The sequence below is a fragment of the Centruroides vittatus genome, unplaced genomic scaffold, assembly GCF_030686945.1.
Source record: "Centruroides vittatus isolate TY-2023 unplaced genomic scaffold, ASM3068694v2 contig_196, whole genome shotgun sequence".
Taxonomy (NCBI): domain Eukaryota; kingdom Metazoa; phylum Arthropoda; class Arachnida; order Scorpiones; family Buthidae; genus Centruroides; species Centruroides vittatus.
Window position 1 is genome coordinate 2,925 of NW_027121205.1, and position 22,713 is coordinate 25,637.

Consider the following 22,713-nt stretch of genomic DNA (forward strand, 5'->3'; position numbering starts at 1 on the left):
TTATTTTCCAACATGGACAGGGAATGAGAAGCATATTTCCCATTAATTTTATGGATTTTATCCCAGACTGCTTTTGAGCTGGTGGAAGATGTTATGCTAGATACATACTTCCTCCAAGAATCCCTTTGGCTTTGCCTCCTTATTTTCCTGGCATTTGCCTTTGCTTTTTTAAAAGCAATCAAATTCTCAGCAGTGGGGTATCTTCTGAAAATCCCCCATGCTTTCTTTTGCTTTTTAAATGCTGCCTCGCAGTTCTGATCCCACCATGGTTTCGGATGCTTTGGATATCTGGTTGATGTTATCCCCATTGTTTTTTCAGCTGCCTGAATAATAGTCGATGTGACGGCTTCAACTGCATCATTGATATCAGCAGTATTGACCATTTCCTCAGTGATTTTAGCCAAAGAAGAAAATGCAGGCCAATCTGCTGTTTCAAGTTTCCAGCGTGGTGGACGGGCTGTTTCACAGCTTTCTCTGCCTCGGTATTTTAGAAATATTGGGAAGTGGTCACTAGAGAGTGGATTAGATCCAACCCCCCATGTAAATGCTGAAAACAAGTTCGGACTGGCTAATGATAAATCAATGGCAGTGAATGTTCTTGTTGGGGCATGGAAGTATGTCACTTCTCCGGTATTAAATATATACAGTTGGTGATTGCCTATAAATCTCTCAATGGCCCTGCCACGACGATTGATGTCGGGACTGCCCCACATTGGATTGTGACCATTGAAATCACCGAGTAAAAGGAATGGAGTTGGCAGCTGTTCAACCAAGGCATCCAATTCATCATCATTGACTCTGACATCTGGTGGCAAGTATATGGAACAAACTGTGACAGTAACGCCGATTGAAATTCTGACTGCCACGGCTTGCAGCTCTGTTGTTATTTGTACCGGTAAGGACGGGATGCGGTTTGAAACCAGTATAGCCACACCTCCACTGGCGCGGTTGTGGCTATCATCATCCTTGCGGTAGAGACCAAATCCTTTTAAGGAAATTTTTTCTCCGGGTTTTAAATGTGTTTCCTGGAGTGCCACGCAGAGAGATGAGGTAGATGATGTCAGATGTTTAATGTCAGAGAAGTTATTGCAGAAACCACGACAGTTCCATTGGATTATTTTGTAATCCATTATGGGTTTGAGGCAGCATTCTTAGTAAAAGTATCCCTCTTTAGTTTTACAGCTGATTTTCCTTTTGGAGGTGTGGTTGGTGGTGTCACCTCCTTATTAGTTTCTTCATCAGAGAAGTCAGAAAGCTCACTCATGGACTGAGTCTCTGATCTCTTTGATTTAGAGAGGGCTGCTTTCAATTTTTGTTTATTGAGTGGGTTCTTATTTGCCTTTTTAGAACCCACATTTCTAGTTATTACTCCTGTTTTGGGAACGGTTGATTTTGTCTTTACGTTCTCCTTTTCTTCTGTTTTTTTAGACTGAATTAGCAAACATTTAGTGTGGCGAGTGAGAGATTCATTTGGTGAAACAGAGATATCTGTTTGAACTCCACACGAGTTTGTGGATTTCAAAACTGCAGCAAATGTCTTGTGTTTAAGCGGTGCACTTGAAGTGACCATGCGACGAGCGTCTACGTAAGATAAATTGTTGACAGTTTTCACCCGCTGAACCTCTTTCTCTCTCTGCCATGCAGGGCATTTCCGGGAGTAGGCAGGATGGGCATCTTTGCAATTCACACAGCATGGAGTATTGGTACACTCGGCACTCTGGTGACCTTCAGTTCCACACTGTGCACATACGCTCTTTCCTCGGCAGGATGTTTGAGAATGTCCAAACCGCTGGCATTTGAAGCAGCGCAGCGGGTTTGGAACGTATGGTCGAACTGGGCAGCGCAGATATCCTGCAGTAACAAATGATGGTAATGTTGGCTTTCCAAAAGTGAGAATCAGATGTTTAGTTGGTATCAACTTGCCATCACGACGAATGGAAATGCGTCGGACAGCAGTGACACCTTGATCTGAAAGACCGATCTGGATATCTGATTCATCTTCAGACATCAGATCGATCTCAGATATCACACCACGTGACGAGTTCAAACTTGTGTGTGGTGTGATGGTGACATTTATGTCTCCTAGAGATTTAGTCTTTAAAAGCTTTGCTGATTGTTGAGGAGAGGCTGCCTCAACGAGTAAATCTCCTGACCTCAATTTTTGGATTTTTTTAAGATGCCCAATAGTTGATTCAAATAATTTTTGAATCAAAAAGGGGGAACATTTAGACAGAGATGTTTCTCCCGTAGCATGTACAATAAGGTAAGCTGGTTGGTTGGTAGAAGTAAAATCCCTTGGTGGTGATGCATTGGTGCATGGTGTTTTAGATTTTATTGAATCCATATTGAAAAATTATTATTCAGCTCCCGGTGACCCCACCCACCATGGGGCCCAACAAGGGGATGCCGTCACATGGGAGACTCCCATAGACCGTCACACCAGGGTTTCCCAGGAGCTATACCCTCACAATGCAGTCGAGAAGAGCACATCTTGTCTGACGTGTCCGCCCGGTCTGCATCGATCAGTTGACTCCAAGCCGAGGTCAACAATGACTCAACGACCAGCCGATTGACTCAAACGGAGCCTGATTTGAGCCTCCCGTTTATCCGAAGCAGGGGCCAAAGCAGTGTGTTGGGGACGTTATGTTGCCCCTCAACTACCAGGATCCCCCTTTCCGGCATACGGGACACCACGCACGGCAAACACGTGGGTGGGCGTTCAGATCCCAGGGATGGTAAAGAAAAGTTACTAAACCATCTCTGGGAGGTCCCCTCACCACGGACAGGAACCCACATCGAGGGCTTCTGCTGAAAGAAGTTGATATATCAACTACCTGAAGTTGGCCTTTGCAGCTTCCAGACAGATGTAGATGGATTAGAATATACTATTTACTGATTACAGAGTAAAGTATTTCCTTGAGAACCAAAATTATTTTTTTAATAAAATTTTGAACTCTTGAGAAGATGAAACTTCTAATATAGAAAAGTATAATGAGTATCAAATAGTAAAAAAAACATCAAAAATTACCTCATTAGCAGCTAGTGTATGTCAACTTTCTGACCTAAAAATTTCCTCTTATGCTTTTTCAATGTCAATACTGACATCTTTCCCACTCACTTTTAGACACCTCTCTGAAATTTTGCTGTCTTAATATAACAAGGAATAGCCGATTCCAGTCAGTTATCACTCATGCCTCTGACTGTTCGGATTACTGTTGGTGTGCCTTCTTATGCAGCCGCTGAGATTTACAATTGTGCACTTCATCTACATTTATGCTTGGGTACTGTGAGGGGCTAGCCGAGGATATAGTGTGATTGTGACTCTTACACCACTTAATCAGCTGTCCAGTTGAAGAAACTGGCCCTCTGCATCAAAGGATGGCAATTATAGTGTTTAACTTAAAAGGTGCGATCGTATAATCTTGTCTCCAGTCAGGATTCCCGACACCAGTTAAACTATTATTTCTAATCATGATTTAACTAACAATTTACAAATTTCTATCATTAAAAGAAGGACAAGTAAACTGACAAGTGGGGAGACATGTGAGTAAGAGATAGGATGTCTTGTCATGAACAAAACCAACTACACCTAGTTAAATTACCTCCTTGTTTCTGTGAACTGAGAAATTTTCTATTCAATAACATCGAGAATCCATCGAAACATCATAAGGACATATTAGAATTGGCTCATTTAATTTCTCATACGTCATTCTTTGGCTTTGAAGGAAAAACATACTTACAGGAACGTGGAGTTCCAATGGGTAGCCCCACTTCGCCTCTAATTTGTGAGCTTGTCCTGCGTAAATTGGAAAACTACATCCTACCTTTCTTCCAGGAAGATATAGTGATTTACACAAGGTACGTGGATGACATCTTCATTTTGTGGAAAAATAAACAGAATATAAACCGTTTTATAAACTTGGTCAACGATAACTCCTATGGCCTCACACTGGAGCTAGAACAGGAAAGTGAGCGACAGGTTAATTTCCTTGATTTGGAGATTATATGCAGAGAGGGACACATAGTAACAAAAGTATACCGCAAGCCGATTTATCAACCTTACATCATTCCCAGGAATTCATCAGACCCGGAACACCTAAAATTAACGGCTTTTAAATCATGGATAAAGAGAGCTCACACGCACTGTACTAGCATTTATGATACAGACAGAGAGTTAGATTACATACGCGAAATAGCGTTACAACATGGGTACAGAAGACAAACGATAGATACCCTTATTAAGACCTACCAGCCACACAGCCGACGTATAAAGAAAAATGAGCAGAAAGAAAGGATTGTCCTTAATTACATACCGTTTTTAAACAAAGTCACTAAGAAAGTAGCCAGAAAAAGGAATTTCCGCATAGTTTATAGACGTAATCCCACGGTTTATAAACTTTTGAGAAACGACAAGGAAAGATATAGATACGACACCCTCACGGGAGTTTACTCGATACCGTTGAGGGATAAGAGATTCAACTCAGACCTTGTGTACGTAGGGGCTACCATGAGAAATTTGAAAAAAAGGATCGAGGAACACAAATACGCAGTCAATAAAAACGTTGATAGTACGGTACTAGCGGCATTCGCCAAGGAGCAGGACGTGACGGTTTATTGGGACAAGGCTGAGATCATTAAACCTACCAGATCAACACAAGCTATAAAACACATAGAAAAAATGGAGATACACAAGGCGCACCTCAGCAAACACTGCATTAATCATAGAGACTCGGACAGCTTAGCAACCGCCTGGAAGTCTTTCCATATAACGGATATGACGTAATTTCACTTCTACGCACTAGCCGCTTCTCTCCATTCTCATCTTATTTTGTTTTTACCGTTAAGTTATTTACACACGGGAACTAGAATTATTTGTTTTGTTTAATTTTTTAATTTCTTAATGTTTTACGTTAGTGATGACGTCATTAAGAACGAAACTTGCGATCTTTTAAATTCGAATTTTGTTCATTCTTTTTAATGGGTAACTGAAGAAGATCTCTAAAAGGGATCGAAAACGTTCTTATGATAATTTAACAATATGCTGGATACTTTAAAGGCGTATAATAGATTTAATTTCTGATTTGTTTGTTCCAGTAAGCATTTATTATTATACATTTTAATGGCTACGCCGGCCAAACTTTATAGGAATATAGTTCTCAAAGTATGCAAAGCAAGAAAGAAATTCGAATTTCTGTTACAATGTCGTTTGAATGGGGTGTTCCCCATGTCCATATATCGCATTAAGCTACCAAGGGGATGTGAAAACTTATTGCCGAAGTTGAAATGGCTATGCCTCAATAAAGCAGTAAGAAATACAAGACGGAAATATTATGCAGCGGTACACAACCTTACTTCTTTAGAAAATGATCTTTATAAAGAAGACCAGACCGTACTCAGAGAGGTCAACAGCAGGGTGGTGAATTTGTCTTCCTCAGTGGAAGCGAACTTGGAACGTAAATATATCAAGAAGCTCAAATGGCTGCTCAGATGCCAGAATGTTAGACCCCGTATAAGGACGAACACCACCATAACAGCCTGGGATAATATATCTCCTCCTACTTCTTTAATCGAAGCGTTAGCTTACAACCCGTGTTTCGCCCCCACTCCAGTAGTACGTCCGGAGTCCATAGTATCTAATGTGGAGTTGTTGGTTAAAGAAATGGATCCCTCCATGCAAGATTACGTCAGATGGCGAGCAAGATTCAACGCAGAAAGAGAATATCAAATTAACAAGAATGCAAGACGTTTCCACACATATATAAAAGAAGCAAGAGATTGGCTTCAGGACAATCAAGTAGTTCTCATTAAAGCGGATAAAACTAAAGGCGTTGTTCTCCTCAAAAGGAACACATACTATGAGAAGTTAAGAAAGCACATCAACACCACAGAATCGCGTATAGCGCCTGACAATTTTTTAGAGACAGTACAACGAAGGGTCAGGAGATTTGTCGCTACTCCTTTGGCACGTATTTTACACATGGAAAGGGCCACCATACAATCTCCGAGGACTCCTAGAATATTTGCCTTCGGAAAAACACACAAACCGGGTTCACAGTTACGTCCAATAGTAGAGAAATGCAATGCGCCTATCTACTTAATAGAAAAAAAGTTAGTTAAGTTTTTGCAAGAAAGAATACCGTAATCTCCCTTTTCAATTAAGAACTCCATACAACTACACCTAGTTAACAAAGGAATAACAAAATTTAATAATATAAAGAAGTCACAAATAAAATAACTAAGTATTCCATCTAACTTAGAGAGCATTAACAATATAATAATCCCTAATATGGGAGATAAAAGAGTTTGCAAATAATATTATATTACCTCTGTAATAACTTGACTTATGTGAATCAATTTCTTTGGGCGTAAGTTCCCATCTCAGGGAGTATGGCACACAATTCATAATAAGAGGATACTAGACAATGTGCAGTGAGCAGAGTTTGGTGTGTATATCGTATTTATATTATTTTTCTCTTCCAATTACAGATTAAGAATTAAGATAATCTGACTGGTTGTCATGATGAGTCTTCTTGGTTTAGTCAGCCCTTTAGTCATGGGAGATAAAGTTCTCTCTCAAGAACTGACTGTCAAACACATGAAACATTTGTTCCTTGTTCTCTTTGATGGGTATCTTTGATAAAAATTTCAAATTATTATATTAAATTTTAAAAGATTTTATATTAATTGTCTAGAATATTTTATCTAGAAACTTTCAGAATCTCACAGTACTATCCAACGCAATGTAATTGTCAAACTTCAAAAAGCTAAGTACAAGAACTGTCCCACACTTCTCATCATGGGATATTTGTCAGAATTCTTAAGGTACCAAAAGTTTCCAAACACACATCATAATATCATGCGTAACCATGAATACTATGTCTTACTTAACTGTGTGACGTATTGTATAAACTTCCATGCCATCTAATATTTTAGTGTACTAAACTGCGTCAATTGACTCCTTGCCAACTGAATTCTGTCATTTCCTACTTCCGTGATCTTACCCCTAGTCAGTGGTGATAATCAAAATAGTTAAAGGGTTTGCTAGCTAAAAATTTTTCCCTGACAATCACCGACAAACGAAATGAAAGTTTTGGCAAGAAATAAATATAATACCTTTTCTTGCAATATATCTAATAATCAGTGGCGTATTTGGAACGTAAGGGGCCCTGGGCGAAGACCAGGTTACAATAGTATATTAGTGCTTTCGGCCTTTTTTTTTTTTAGGCAGAAAAATTTTTCACCTTGAATCGCACTATTCATAGTAGACAGATGTCATCATCTCTCGTAATACAATATCCTTTTTATTTCACTGTCCATAGCCCAACACGTCTTCCACAGCCATCTTGTATTATCTCGCGCACATGAGATTGTGGGATCTCTCTTATGACTGGATCTAGTTTCAAGAACTTTCTTGAATCGATCGCGATTAAACCGTGTTTTGGTTGAGATTAAAACAGTCGAGAGAGATCGCACCAAGACAGTCCCCGACCTTGCTCACAATCTAGATTGAAATGCTCGGTGCGAACGAGGTATAAGGCTTTAGTTTAGTAGTATTACGAAGTATAATACGTATATTTTAATATATTTTTTAAAAAAAACAAAACCACTGAGAAAGGTTCCGTGTGTTTAACAAGGTTCGGGAAACTGAAAATTTTACCAACAAATTCGGGCGAACTCGTTCGAAAAAACTGAAAATTTTAACAATGGGTTCGGGCGAACCTGTGAAATCCCGCTGAATATCACCACTGCCCCTAGTCTCACATACAAGACCATATTACTGCCATCCAAATAAACGCTCAAAATCTTGTGAAGTAGGCATATCCTACTTGGTGTCAGAATAAAACACTTAAATAGTGGTGCCTGGATGTCACTCTGCAACCTTCACAGTTTAATGATAAATAAACCAGTAAACTTCAGTTGATAATGACAATGGTCGATCAGGATGATGATACATGTAACCATTGTAAGCTACTTCTGCTGGAAAAAGCTGATGTATCAACTACCTGAAGTTGGCCATTCCAGCTTCCAGACAGATGTAGATGGATTGCAATATAGTATTCACCGATTACATAGTGAATTATCTATTTCCTTAAGAACCAAAATTTTCAGATTTGCCAGATAAACTTTAAACTCTTCAGAAAATGAAAGTTCTGACATAGAAAAGTATAGTTCTTCAACTGAGAAAAAAAAATGGAAAAAAATAGTACACGTCTGAGAGATTGATATCTCTAATTCAATTTCACTTGACTTCATTCCTCAACTTAATAAATGCAGCATTGGAAAGGTGAAGTGAATACTACAGATATGATTCACTTCACCAAATAATCTATCTTATTTATCTATCTATACATATATTGATAACTTTGATTATAATGTTACTTTTCAATCTGTTAAATAACAATGTATACACAGACAAATTTAAATAAAAATATAAAAATAAACTAATGTAATTAGATGTAAAATCAATTTAGCAAAATCCATTATTTGATGAATCTGCGTGCAATAAAAACATTCTTATGAACTATCAATAACCTTAAAATATTTATCTGTAATAATAGATTTATGAAAATTGACTGTTTCTCTTATATTAATGATAAACATATTTGAATTAAATATATACTATATTTTTAACTTTACTCTTTTAAAAGTATATATTAATTTGCGTGGCTTAAAATGTTCTCTAAATACAGACTATATACTAAATTTAAATAAATTACATATGATTGATTACACAATGATGCATTTATTTGTAAAACACTCGGAATGGAGCATTGATAGTTCTGAAAATATCATTTAAAACTTGAACTCATTTAACCAGGCTACCATTGTATTGTACACAGTGGAGCTCTAATACTGTGAACAGGCAAGAAACTACAAGTTTCAGTTCATTGTATCCATAGTTCATTACAACCATGTATCAAAAGAATGATTAATATGCATTGAAAGATGCAATAATTCACTCAATATTCAGTACAACTGCATTTATTGAGCACTTATTGTCGATACGATAACGATCACCAAACTATCAACGGCCTATGAATTTAGTTTAGATCAGCAATCATCATCTGGATAACAACACTGTATTCCATATACGGAATTATGTCCTATTTGGGGGTAATTTTTGTATGTATAGAGGTTAGTATGTGGGGAGCACAATTTTGTTTACACTCTTTGAAGCTAATGTGCTGTGCTTTTAAAAATTTCTGAAATTTTGCAGGAAGGTTTGTGTATTAGAAAGATTGATGCTGTAAGGTTGACGGGATGGGAAGATGAAGGGTGGTTGTGTATATCATCTTAATTAAAGTAGGACTTAATGATGATTTTACTCATTACTAGCATTTACAATTTTTATAAAACACATCCCTACTCTCAAAACTAAGCTTTTTGCCATTTTATAATTTAAAATATTAACTTTTTTTTTAATGAAATATAACAGATAGCACCATCAGAATTTTAATGTTATGTGAAGCCCAAGCGATACTCGAGCTCATGTGTTAAAATATCATAAAAATGTCAAATCAAGGGTTCAAGCTTTGATTCTGATGCTCGTAAAAATTGGAAGAAAACCTTGAATAAAATCGAGAAATATTAAAATTATTAATCGAGAGAAAAATGTTTTTAACCTTAAAAGGAGATGCAGCACTGATATTATGTATCAGACTTATAAGAATTCGAAACAATTGAATGCGAGCAGGAGTTTCAAGTTGCGATTAATTTCCCTTGATCAGATTCAAACACAGTGTCAAATTAAAAACCTTTAGTGGCTGGAAATGGTCGGTTATCTGCCTAGATACAGGAAACCGACCAATCGGTTGGTTGGTTGGTTGAAGTTTATTGGCACAAGGGCCACATAGGCCAAGCTGCGCCACAACTTATGGTATATATATCAGAGCTGGAGATCCAGGGAAGAAAAATCTTATAAAAACCTGGATCTCAAGGGCAAAGCAGACTTTTCTCTGCCTCCCTTTGTGAAGACTTCTCCCGGCTTCTGTCCGTGTCGACTACTGTTTAGACTTTTCCCAGCTGACAACTATAATCCACTGTCCAGACTTTCCCCTGCCTCTACGAGTGGACACCATCCGACCGAACTTCGGGCTTTCACCATTCGTCACAACGTCCCACAGTCGAACATCAACTGTCTGCCCCGGGCAAACAACCGAACCATCAAGAGCCACCAGAAGACAAGACACGCAGGACACGCTAGATTGTAAGACTTAGTGTAAATAAACGGGTTTGTTTGTCATTGCAGCTATTTGCCTCACTTTCCTTCACCCCGCATACGATAAGTCCTGACATTTGGATATCACGAATTCGGCAACCGCACAGTTAGCAGAAATGTTAAGCGATTCATTGCTAAATTTTTTACATTTAAATGAACCCACATTACATTTCCGGATTCCTCATCTCAATTAAAAATGACAAAGTTTTATCAAAATCAATCCATTAAATTTTGAGAATGAACTTGACTTTATAAGCCCATACAGGACATGCTAGTGACTATGAAGCCGTGGTCACACCATGCGATTTCCAGCTGCATGAGCAAGCACAACTGCAACAACTGCGAGTCATGTGTGTCTTCTCGTGGTCACATATTGTTTGTTGACATTGCAATTCGAAAACACGTGACCCTATAATAAACCAATAAAATTACAGTAGCTTGTTTTTGACTACCTTCACGAGTTTATCAATATTTTACATTCTACTTTAGCATATTTATGGAATTTCAGCCACTTTTCTTATTAAAATGACAACCATTTCCTTTTCTAAAATGAATAAAAGAAAAAAAGCAATTATTTTGTTAGAGATGGCAAAAATACACAAAAAGATAAAATCTTCAATAAAACAAAGAATTAAAATCCCACAAGTATTTGTGAGCCTGAATAAGCTCAAATCAATCTCGATTCTGTAAAAGTATAAATCCTCTAACTATCCGCCACGAAGATAAACTGTTTTCAATGTTATCACCATATGACATGGCACAAAGGCGTTCACCGATTAGATGCACATTTGCAATTGGCACAAGTAGAACAAACTTTGTTTCTAGTCACAGTTGCAGTCGTACCGGTTTCAAAGAAGATTTACTAGTTAAGGGGAACAGCCGTCGCAGTTGCAGTTACCTGCACGGCTGGAAGTCGCATGGTGTGACCACGGCTTAAAACATCGCACGACAAAAGTCAGACAATATCATTTTGTCACTCGCACTCGTGAAATCACATTATATCTCAAAATCAAAGTCATGGACCCCTGCCATTTTTTACTGCATTTTTGAATTCCATACCGCAATTAATAGAAAAGGCTAACTTTAATCAAAATCTATGAAAACAAACAATTCAAAACAAAGGTAAGCCTCATAGAAGCAGCTTCACTAATGCTCTGCTTCAATTATGTAATACTTACTAGTTTGTCTAGTCTATGCTGCACAAACATCATCATCCACTATAAAAAAATCTTCTAAAAACAGTTTTGAAAGTTCTCAGACATTTGATGTATTTAAACATGTACCTTTATTCAATCTCATGTCTAAATATATATATAAGAATTGATTGACCTAAATACGGTTGAACAGCTGTGAACAGATACAGAATTAGCACAAATCTGTGTGAAGAATGGTCGTTGCTCTCCCTCATCATATGCCTGTCATTAATGCTTATTCCATAGATATGATCCACTCACCCACATTTGACTTTTTTTCTATCAATCCATTCATGCTATTTTTATATTTTAAGAAAGAAGCATGTTTTTTTTGAGTTTAACACAACTACATTTTTATTCCAGTACTTGGATACATTTAGATTTTGCATGTTAAAGGCAGGTTCGTGTTCCAACGATGGTAATACTCTCACATTTATCATTTCTGAATATGTTTAATACGCTCTAAGAATGTTTTAAATCTAAATTCAAAATCAATTTAACCTTTCTTATTTTTGAAATACCCTTAAAATATAAGTACTTAAATATTGATACCATTTGTGAATCATAACTTCACATTATTTTTAATTGATCACCAATGACATGATGCAAATACCCTTGTTTTCAGGATATGTAATTACTCTCTGTAGTACAATATAATGTCTTGTAAATTGACACTTTCCTAAACCCTAATACAATACCAACATCTGTGGCACTTGTGCAGTTTACTGGGTACAGCTGTTTGAGAGGTTTTTTCCATAAAATTAATCAAATCTAGACTAATTTCACTCGAACATTTCCAAAACATATATAATTTGTTGGAAATGATCGATATAAAATATGCTATAAACAAAAAATTGTCAAAATACTTAGAGTGTACCCCATTTGAACATGCCATTGCTTAAGCTCGATGTTGTCGCGAAGCGGTACGTTAAGATGGCAGATACATATGAAGCATGTCATGTCACATTTCTTGGTGCTATTCGGTCACGTGACTACTCACTAGTCTAGGCCACTCCTCGCATCTCTAACGCGTTTCCTCATAACTTAATCTTCTTGCAGAAGAATTAGCTGAACAGTGGAAACATCACATGATAGATCAGTGACGTCATATTCCTATCACGTGATTTAACTGAGCCTTTGAAGTAGTCCCCAGACTACTGGTTGATAAACTTTGCATTAGTTACGTTTCCAGTAATACCGTAACATTCTACAACAAACACCCCAAGTTAATACTGTACAATCAACAATTTTTAAAAACTAAAGTAATAAACAATGGAATTACTTTAAAATTCAGATGAAATTCCTATAATCCTTAAGTTATTTAATAATTATAAATTTGTTTTCTAAATTTACAAAAAAATGATTTTTATTTTTTCACAAAAGTTAAATTATATGTAAGATGTGTGACTAATTCAATGTAAGATGTGTGACTAATTCAATGTAAAGACTTTTGTTTGGAAATAAAATGTTTTAATTAAAACAATAGATCAGGCCTGGCCAACCCAAATTGTTTCGCGGGCCACTTTGATCACACGTAATATTACGGTGGGCCACAATTAAGGCAAACATGCTTTTAAAAAAGTAAAAAAAATACAAAATGAATAAGATTTTATTGTTATACCAAGAGTTCGTACTCGCACTTGTGCATTATAACAATGACACATGCAAATTTTCATTTATTTAATTGTTTTGGTATACATATAATGGGAAACAAGTTTTAATAGATATATAATATCGCTTAGTGAGCCACGTAATTTAACGTGACGGGACGCATGCAGCCCACAGGTTGGCCAGGCCTGCAATAGATGAAACTTGTGTTAGATCAGTACTTAGTGTCAACACTTTATCAGTAAATAATGTACAATTAATTTTAGTACTTTCATAATATTTTCGAAAATAATTTAAATTATAATTTAATACATAATGCATATAAAATTATTACTAATATATATCTTTTGTTGCATTTGACTAATATTTATTTATCTGACGACATTAGACATATATCTCAATTTTGGGCTATTTAAAAGCAAAGCAGAATTATTAGTTATTTATCGAATTATCATGCATGTTATGTGTTGATTTTAATCCATATTTAAAATGGAATGATGTTTTAATCTCTTTAATCTCAAAAGACACTGTGGCCATTTGGCCTTTTTCGATTGCCACAAGAATAAAAAGCAAACCAAACATCATGATGTGAAGACCCAAATCTAAGTATACAGATATTCGATTTAAATTCTTTATTTTTTTGCCAATCAATTTTGAAAGTTAGGATTAATCAAACACAGAAACAAAAACAGAAAAAACACCCGACAAATTTTCTCATAAAAATTGATCATTAACCTTCGTTCCCACGGTAATACTTCCTTGTAGAAGATGAGTTAACTGTTGAAAAATAATTATATCATGTAATTCACCATTGGTCAAAAAGGACTTCCACCCTTGACGTGCATCGTGAAATCTCGAACCCGAGACCCGAAATAAAAGTAAAATGAACAATGATGCAAAGCAGAAAAGTTTCGACAACTGTCAAGTGATTGTGTGCACGCCGGGGATTATCGTCTCCCGCCATTGAAGCCATCCATCCCATCCATCTGAATCCTTCGATTCGAACTTCGGTCAATTTGACTTTTATATTCGAGAGAACTCTTGTTCTTCGAACTTTGTCAACAAATCTCAAGATTACTGAGGTATTTATCCTACTCGCAATGTTTTGTACACTCTCTCTCTCCAGTCGATCGAGATGTGGTTTAATAATTCGATTTGATAATATAAATAATACTTCCAATTATGTTAATTGATGTATTTTATATCGATCCCAAAATAAACAGGTATTTTTTATTTAACTATAGAAAAGTGTGTGTTTCTTCCTCCATTATCATCATCTGGCATCCCACAATTCCGAAAATAACGAGTATCTATCCGCAAGAAATTTGATAGATTGGTGTCAGTTCCTGATGTGAACAGGATCCTACGATCCTCATCCGTAAATAAACATTGACTGCTCGATCCCTAGTCATCCTTTCGACAAACGAGGTCGGACCTCAAGGTCTTGTGCCATTAAGAGATAGAGAAGGTAAGAATCATCTTCCATCTCCTACCCTCGGTTAACCTCACAATTAGAAAATTAAAAAAAAAGAACTAAAGAAAGTAATTTCCTGCATTAAAACAAAAAGACAGAAGTGATCTATTGCAGCCAAAAACCGTTCGGAAAATTTACTTCGTCCTTCTCCCCCCTTTGGTGTGTATCAATCATCATTGTTAGAATTAATTATGCAGAAAACAGTCTTTGATCAGCAGAATCACTGGTTTATTTTTTTTATTTTTTCAGTTAGGCCAGGAACACACATGCGTAAAATCCGGCGTAAAATCTAGTATAAACAGAAAGCGTAAAAATTTTTCTGAAATTTTGGCTCAAACAGAACTGAAAGTAGAGTAGAGCATGTCTCTACTTTTTACGCCGTAGAATTTTTACGCCAAAATTCCTCCAATAAAGAGAAGTCTTTTCTTTGACGTCAAAGTAGACACGTGGTTTTCATTCTAACAATGGCAACAATGAGGGTTAACCCTACAATTGTTACGGTGTCTAAAAAGCGAAAAATCAATGAAATAGAAGAGTTTATAGAATATGTTTGACCCCATCAGTGTCTCTATGACAAAAAAAGTGTCGCATATAAAGACACTGTGTACAAACAAAGTGTGTGGATGGCCATAGGTGCTAGATTTCAAATAACAGGTAGGTCTAGTAGAATCGATATATAGGTCTAGTATTCAGATCACACGTTCTTTATTTCAATTCAGAATACAAGTCTATTAATTTAAATTTTCAAAATTATAGCAGAGGCGGTGGAGTAAAAATGGAAGGTCCAAAGGGACAGATACATGCGAGAAAAAAAATTAATAAAATGTAGCAGCGTTAGTGGCAGTGGCAGTACAGATATATATAGACCTCGATGGGAATTATTTCCTTTAATGGATAGTATATTGGAAGGATATATTGGCTGCACAGAAACGTGAGTATTAATACATTTACTTTACTCCTCCAGAATCTACTTTAAGACACATTACCATCATTAACTAATATAAATGTTTATCAAGGGATATTGGTTTTATATCATTTGGTTGGTCACTTGATTATATTAAAGTAGTGATTATAGTAGAATGTAATCAAACTTGTGTTTAAAAAAAATAAAGTTAGTACCAATTGATTGTAATACTAATAATTCATTTAAGCTCTTCTTCTTCTTTTCACAATTTAATATGGAGATTATAGCCTTTGCGGCTCTTTCTCCGACCAACATTGCCAGTTGCTAAGCAAAACGACCAGTGAGACTAATGTAGCGCTCCAGCGCCGCCACGTGGTGATTAGGAGAGATGGAGGCCGATGGCCAGTAGATATTCATTTAAGCTCTTTTGACATCATTTCTGTGATTTGAAAGATCTATCATATAGTTCAAATGACTACATTTCTTGTCAAATAAATAAATTCATATCATTGGATATCATTTACCATTTACAACTGATTACAAATGTTTTTATTAGGGTAGATAGACCTATGCCTGATCTGTAGACCTATCTGTAGACCCAGTGTAATAAGTTGTTATTGTATATGTATATATATAGTTGCTATTATTACCTATAAGTACTAGTTATTATTTTACAAAATATTTTGGCTTAATTTCATCATAAATTATTTATATATAGTATCTTTTTTATTTCTTTTAGTACCATAAATAATGAAACAACAATAATTGAAAATGATAATTATATTGACACAGAGTCAAGACAATCATCATCAGAAAATTTTTCTCAGATGAACCAGAATGATGTAGAAATTGCCCAAAATATTGATATTAATCAAGAAACTGAGTCAGACCAGTAAGTTGTAAATAAATAAATAATAATAATGATTTTAATGAAAAAGAATAAGATTTTTAATGCATGGATTTTGTTTCAGACGGTATCAAAGCAGTGACTCAAATAAAAGTTTCAGTCAGCAAGAAAAAAGAAGAAAAAAATCAGATACCTGTATTAATCAGGATTATTATAATAATGCTCTTTTATCCTTGTCATCAACATCAACAGCAATAAATAGTTTTTTGGATAGGAGTTGTAAGTTCAAATTTATGAATATAGGCAAAATATAGTACAAAACAATGACAGATTTAAAAGTTATTTTTTTTTATTTTAGGTAATGTGTCACAGCCTGATAAAATTGAATTATTTTGCAAATCTTTGAAATTAAGATTAAGAAAATTGGATGCATGAGACCAATTTAATGCCACAAAAAATATTGAATTGTTAATGTTAGACCTTGAAGGTGAAGAAAAATATTTTATATAATGTAATTAGAAGTAATAAAATAATTTTTCAAAGTTTATAAAATTGTCTTTATTATTACCAATGAAAAATTTAAGTAGTTTATACTGTATAATTACAAATATTAACTTATACAAAATGAATTGTTTAAAAAACTTTTTATGATACACCTGGATATATCTTGCTATTCTGCCATGGTACAGATCCTTCATTACACAAGTAAATAGCTAGTTCGTCACGCAAAGATTTTGCATTTATGCCATGCATATTAGATCCAAAAGAACAATGTGAAAAATTAATATTTCCATCTTGGCACCATAAACCTGGCAGAAAATTAAAATTATCATCATCATAATCTGAGAAGCCTGGGGGATTGTAAATACTTGCATTTTCTGTCAATAAAAAATTGTGTAAAACAAGAGCAGAAGCAACTATTTTATCTATTGTTTTCTCACTATAATTGAGTGGTCTTTTAAAAATTCTAAAGTGCACCGACAGAATTCCAAAAGCATTTTCTACTATTCTTCGAGCTCTACTAAGGCGATAGTTAAACACTTTTTGAGGACGAGTGAAAGCTGATCTCCTTGGATAAGGTCTCATTAAATTTTTTTTAAGAGGAAAAGCTTCGTCTCCAACAAAGAAATATGGGAATACTTTATTAGAATTTAATAATATATTTTCATTTGGAAGATTTAATTTTTCTTCTGAAAGCTTTTTTCCAAAAGAACTTCTTTAAAAAATCCCACCATCACTTTCACCACCCATGAAACAAAACTCGACTGAAATAAATTTGTACTCATAATCAGTCACAGCTAATAAAATTTTGCTAAATGATCCTTTATAATTATAATTTAAGCTTTCACTGTTTTTTGGGCATTGAACTAGTATATGCTTGCCATCAATGCTCCCGCAACAATGTGGTAGCTGCCAACGAGATTCAAAGCCTTTAGCAATTGCTTTCCATTTGTTTTCATTATCTGGCATTTTCATATAATCATTCTTTAAATTGTTCCAAATAACCTATAATAAAAATAATAGCAATTCATAAGCTAATTGCTATTCAAATTTAATAATTTTAATTTATACCTTCGTAGTTTCTTCGATTATTTTAGCAATTGTCGAACGTCCTATTCTAAATGAGAAACTGAGGCTTTGAAATGTCTCACCCGTTGCAAGAAATCTAAAAAATTATATGTTTTATGATAAAAGAATACTAAAGACTTAATCTTTCATACTTTGTAAAATTAGTTAACAAACCGTAAAGTTACAGCTAATCTGTCTCTAGCAGATATGGCTTCTCTCCATCGTGTATTTTTCTTTGTTATATTTCTTTCTATTTTTGACAGCAAATATTCGAATAATTCTGGTGACATTCTCATAAATCTGAAGATTTTAAAATTTATTATTTTGAAATATCCTCAAACAGCGATATGTAAAAAAATACAATTCACTTACTGTATATAGTATTCTCGATCGTTAAATTGTAGGTCCAGAATCAACGTATTATTAAATCCATGTAAATCACGCTCTCAAAATAGTTTCCTAACCCACCAGCATCTCTCTTGGCGTTTTTTAATAAAATCATTTCTTAAAAGCATCAATGATTGAGCGGAATACAACGACCAACAAATAACAACGTCAGATACCGAAGGCGCCATTTTACTAAACTACTTATGACGTTGTTACATTTTCGTTTCCTATTCGGCCAAAATTTTTACGTATGTGTGTCCTGGCTTAAAAGCGTAAAACTGAAACTGAACTGAAAGCTGATTTCTGTTTCAGTTTTCTGCCACACATTTTTACGCATGTGTGTTCCTGGCCTTAGAATGTTCTTACTTTGTAGATCTGACTGAGAGGGTTTTTTATGATGTTTGAGTTAGTTATTTCTTGAAAATTTCCATGTAACAAGTTCCAGTATTTTATCATTTAAATGACTGGAGCAGTTTGTCCAATTAAAAGTTTTGTTGAGAGTTTTAAGAAGTTATAATTTAGACGACGGCAGTAGTTATCCCTCCTGCAACGATTTTCAGAAATGCTTAGAAGATAAGATAACCGTTACACGTTTTAAGCTTTATAAATTTAAAAAAGAGAAGTATAGTTTGCTTTATGTAGAAAATTTTTATGTTGTCCATTTTTTCTTGTTGATAACAATTGGAAGTTGATTAGTAGTAGTCTAATTTGAAGATGGCTCTCATTAGGTGATTTTGTTGTGTTTGCAGACAGTTAACAATATAATCAGATGTACAGTAGTTCCCCATATAGTTATACCGTATAAAATTTTCAGTTCTCTACAGATGCGATATACCGTATTTTACGGACTATAGACGCACTTTTTCTTCGAAAAATTGCCTCCAAAATTAAGGTGCGTCTTATAGTCCGTAAAATACGGTAGTCATTTTATCGTATCTATGTTTAGGAAAGCCTGTATTTTTCTGATTATGCCAGTAAACTTAGCGACAGTTTTTGTTAAATTTTCGATATGTCTACCGTATTTGAGTTTATCATCTATTAAAACTCTGAGATATTTTATGCAGTTAATTCTTTCTGTCTTCCTTTCATTTATTACTATTTAAAGTTGTTCCTTGTCAACATTTTTATTTTTATTTACAAAATAAAGATATTTTGTTTTGTTTACATTTGGTTTTAGCATATTTGACCTCATATAATCAGTTAGTTTGCAAAGGATGTTATTTAATTTTTGTTGCGCAGCTTGGAGGTTGTTATTGGAATATATTAGGATAATGTCATCTGCATATGCCATTACTTTCACTGTTGGTATCACTTCAAATAGGTCGTTCAAGTAGATATTAAAGAGGATGACGATCGTGCAGTAATTTTCTATGTCGCTTTTAGACTCTCTATTTTTGTATATCAGTAGGACATATTATAATTTAATTTGGAACTGAAGCTGCCATTCTGATATGGGACTTTCCTTTGTTCTTTTCTAAATGAAACAAATAGAAAATACAGTACTTAAATCAAAGTTTGAGTCTTTATCCATTTCTTTTTCGGTCTCCTTTTAAACTCTCACATGAGAAGTTCAGTACTTTCTTTCATACAGAATTGAAACATTTTACAATAGTTGCGATAATTGCCTTAACCTCTTCACTCCCTTTCCATTAAAAAGATAATTTTTTGTTAACCCATCCCTTATTATTATTGAAATATATTATTCATTTGATTTGAAAAAAAGTGGTTTTTTTCAATTTTTTTCAATTAAAATTGGTTCCTAAGGGGGCGTGATCTGACTGCGGAGGTGTTGGTGACTTTTTTGCTGAGCTGCTATGGCGATGTTAGATATGAAAGTTTTACAGTATAATATGAAGTGTAGAATAGAAATGAGAAGTTTAAATGCGTTATTAACTCGAATACTAATTATTATTTTGTTGGTGATTGCTGGTGTAGAGTTAAATCCCGGTCCTTTCCCTCGGTCTCCTCCGTTACCGAGACAAGAAGTTATGCAAAAAAGGGGACGAGGAAGACCACGTAAAGAGGTTACAACGGATATCGAGGGAAATAATCAGACGACCGAAATATCAGGAAAAGAATACTTGATTGAGGAACATTTTAAGAATACTGCTGACACTTCGAGGTATGCTACGATCAAAGACTTTTTTGAACCGGCAGAAGATCCTCTAGTACCATGTACCACTGAACCTGAATATACACTAAAATCAGTCTATGAATTGATCCAGGACAATATACACTAAAATCAGTCTATGAATTGATCCAGGACAATATACACTAAAATCAGTCTATGAATTGATCCAGGACAAATTCGATCGTCTGAACTCCAAGATTCGTTCTATGAGAGCCGAAATCAACAATATGAACGAAGAAAATATAAAGCTCAAGGAAGAGATGAAAGAGATGTGTAAAAAAATACGTACATTAGAAGAAAGAACTGACTCGCATAGCAAGCTAAAAGGTATGGTGGATTTTGAAATTGATAAAATGTTAAACGAGACGACTAAGAAGAACCTAATAATATTTAATTTTCCATTCAAAACCTCGGAATATGTAGAAGAGTTGAAAAAATTTATAAAAGAAAACTTAGAACTTAACTGGATAGAAATTGAGGGTCTCATCCAACTAGGAAATAGAAAACATAATCAAGTAATTAAGGTTATGACCGAATCGGTTAAAGATAGAAACCTAATTCTTAGTAAATTCTGGACAACAAGATTTAAAATGACGGACGAAAAGAAAAAAATAATAATCTCAACTGACTTATGTTTGAGATCAAGGATTAGGAAAAAATTATTACTCAAACAGATTAAACTAGAGAAATCGGGTGACAACAGGATAAAAATAAGAGATGACTACTTCTTAAAAGAAAATACAATGTATACATACGATTTGAATACTAAAGAAATAATTCAGGTGAATCATTTTTTAGAGACAAATATAATATAAGATTAGTAAAAACAAAAGATAACTTAAATATAACACAGAAAAAATGGAGAATGGAGAATAATATAGAAAATAATAATAGTAAAGTGAATGGAGATGAGTTGATAGCCAAAGATAGTGAACTGGGTGAGAAAAAAGCAGGAACTTTAACAAGAGAAAAAAATAATGTGATGATGAGTTTTTGGAATACTCAAGGGCTAAGAGGGAAAATATTTAAAACCACGATAAGAGAATTCCTAGACACAAATAAAATAATTGGATTTCTAGAAACTTGGATTTTAAAATCTAGTGATATGGAAATAAAATATCCAGAGCAAGATACTAGTGTAATAATTAGCAATGCTCACCACAAAAAGAGGTTTGATCGCCCGTGGGGCGTTAAAATAGTCAAGGAAAATAAATTCTTAGGATTAATGTATAAACCTAACCTCTCGTTTGAGAAACATTATAAAAATACACTAAACAACGCAAAAATTGTAATAGGTAAGTCAATAGGTTTATTCTGCAAGGCTAAACTAAAGAACTTAGGTACACTTGTTCAACTTTTTAATTCGATTGTGATGAATTCAATGGAGTATGCAGTCCCAATTTAGAACATGGATAAATTTAATGAATTTGAAAAAATACAGAATGTACCTACTCGCAAGATATTTCAGTTAGAATATAATATTCCGGGCAGTGCCTTAAGATTAGAAATAAATAGACTCAGATTAAATACTATACTAATAAAAAGATATTTGATGTTTCTACAAAAAATTATTAAGGCAGAAGATATAACAACAAAACTACTGTTTTCACTACACCACATATCAAGGGAAATGGATTTAAGACGAAGTTGGATAATGCAGCTATCAAAGATAGTAAATAAAAATGATTTTTCTATTAAACTGTTTTTGGATGATACAAATGATATGGAGCAGTATAGTAAAGAAATAATATATAGAGTTAAAAGATGATTGATAAATGATTAATATGTTATATAATTAAGTTAAACAATCTACTGAATCATAATTGTGACAAATACTAATGAAATTCTATAGATTAGTAAGTAGAAAATATCAATGTTATTGAGATACTATTATATGTGTATAAATATGCGTTGAAACAAAACGCCCCTGTAACAGGCGAAAGCCTTCTACGCCAAATAAAGATATCTATCTAATTCGTTCCTAAATGGCACCTTTCCCTCTGGATAGCAAACTTTACAGGGGCCTGCAGCAATGGCTTCTCTGCATAAGTCTCTGTTGTGCTAAAAAGCTGCCATTCGTCAGTTAGCTTTAAAAATAATTTAAAAACGAAAACATGACAAAAAATAAAATGAAAATAGATTTATTGACATAAAGACATATTTTAAATAATTACAAGTAATAAATAGAATGAAAAATAATTATTATAAAATACAATGTTATACAATCAAGCATGAATGTACGTACCGTGTATATTTACTGAATATAGAAAAAATAATAAAATACAATGTATTTATAAATTTGCTGTGATTACATATCAATAAAAAACAATAATGTGGTATAAAGTTATACATTTGCACATAAATAAATTATATGATTTTTA

General features: G+C 34.4%; 2 protein-coding genes across 2 annotated transcripts; one reads left to right on the forward strand and one right to left on the reverse strand.

Moving 5' to 3' along the window:
- Window positions 1–1,129: 1,129 nt before the first annotated feature.
- Window positions 1,130–2,344, reverse strand: LOC136970413 (uncharacterized). The gene has a single exon (XM_067264854.1). It carries the CDS (start codon window positions 2,342–2,344, stop codon window positions 1,130–1,132), a length of 1,215 nt encoding a protein of 404 aa, XP_067120955.1.
- Window positions 2,345–3,559: 1,215 nt separating this feature from the next.
- LOC136970414 (uncharacterized) lies at window positions 3,560–4,783 on the forward strand. The gene has a single exon (XM_067264855.1). The coding sequence runs from the start codon at window positions 3,560–3,562 to the stop codon at window positions 4,781–4,783; it is 1,224 nt and encodes a 407-aa protein (XP_067120956.1).
- Window positions 4,784–22,713: the final 17,930 nt, after the last annotated feature.

Excerpts from the sequence above, each read along its gene's own strand:
- LOC136970413 (XM_067264854.1), bottom strand. The coding sequence starts at position 2,344 with ATGGATTCAATAAAATCTAAAACACCATGCACCAATGCATCACCACCA.
- LOC136970414 (XM_067264855.1), top strand. The coding sequence starts at position 3,560 with ATGTCTTGTCATGAACAAAACCAACTACACCTAGTTAAATTACCTCCT.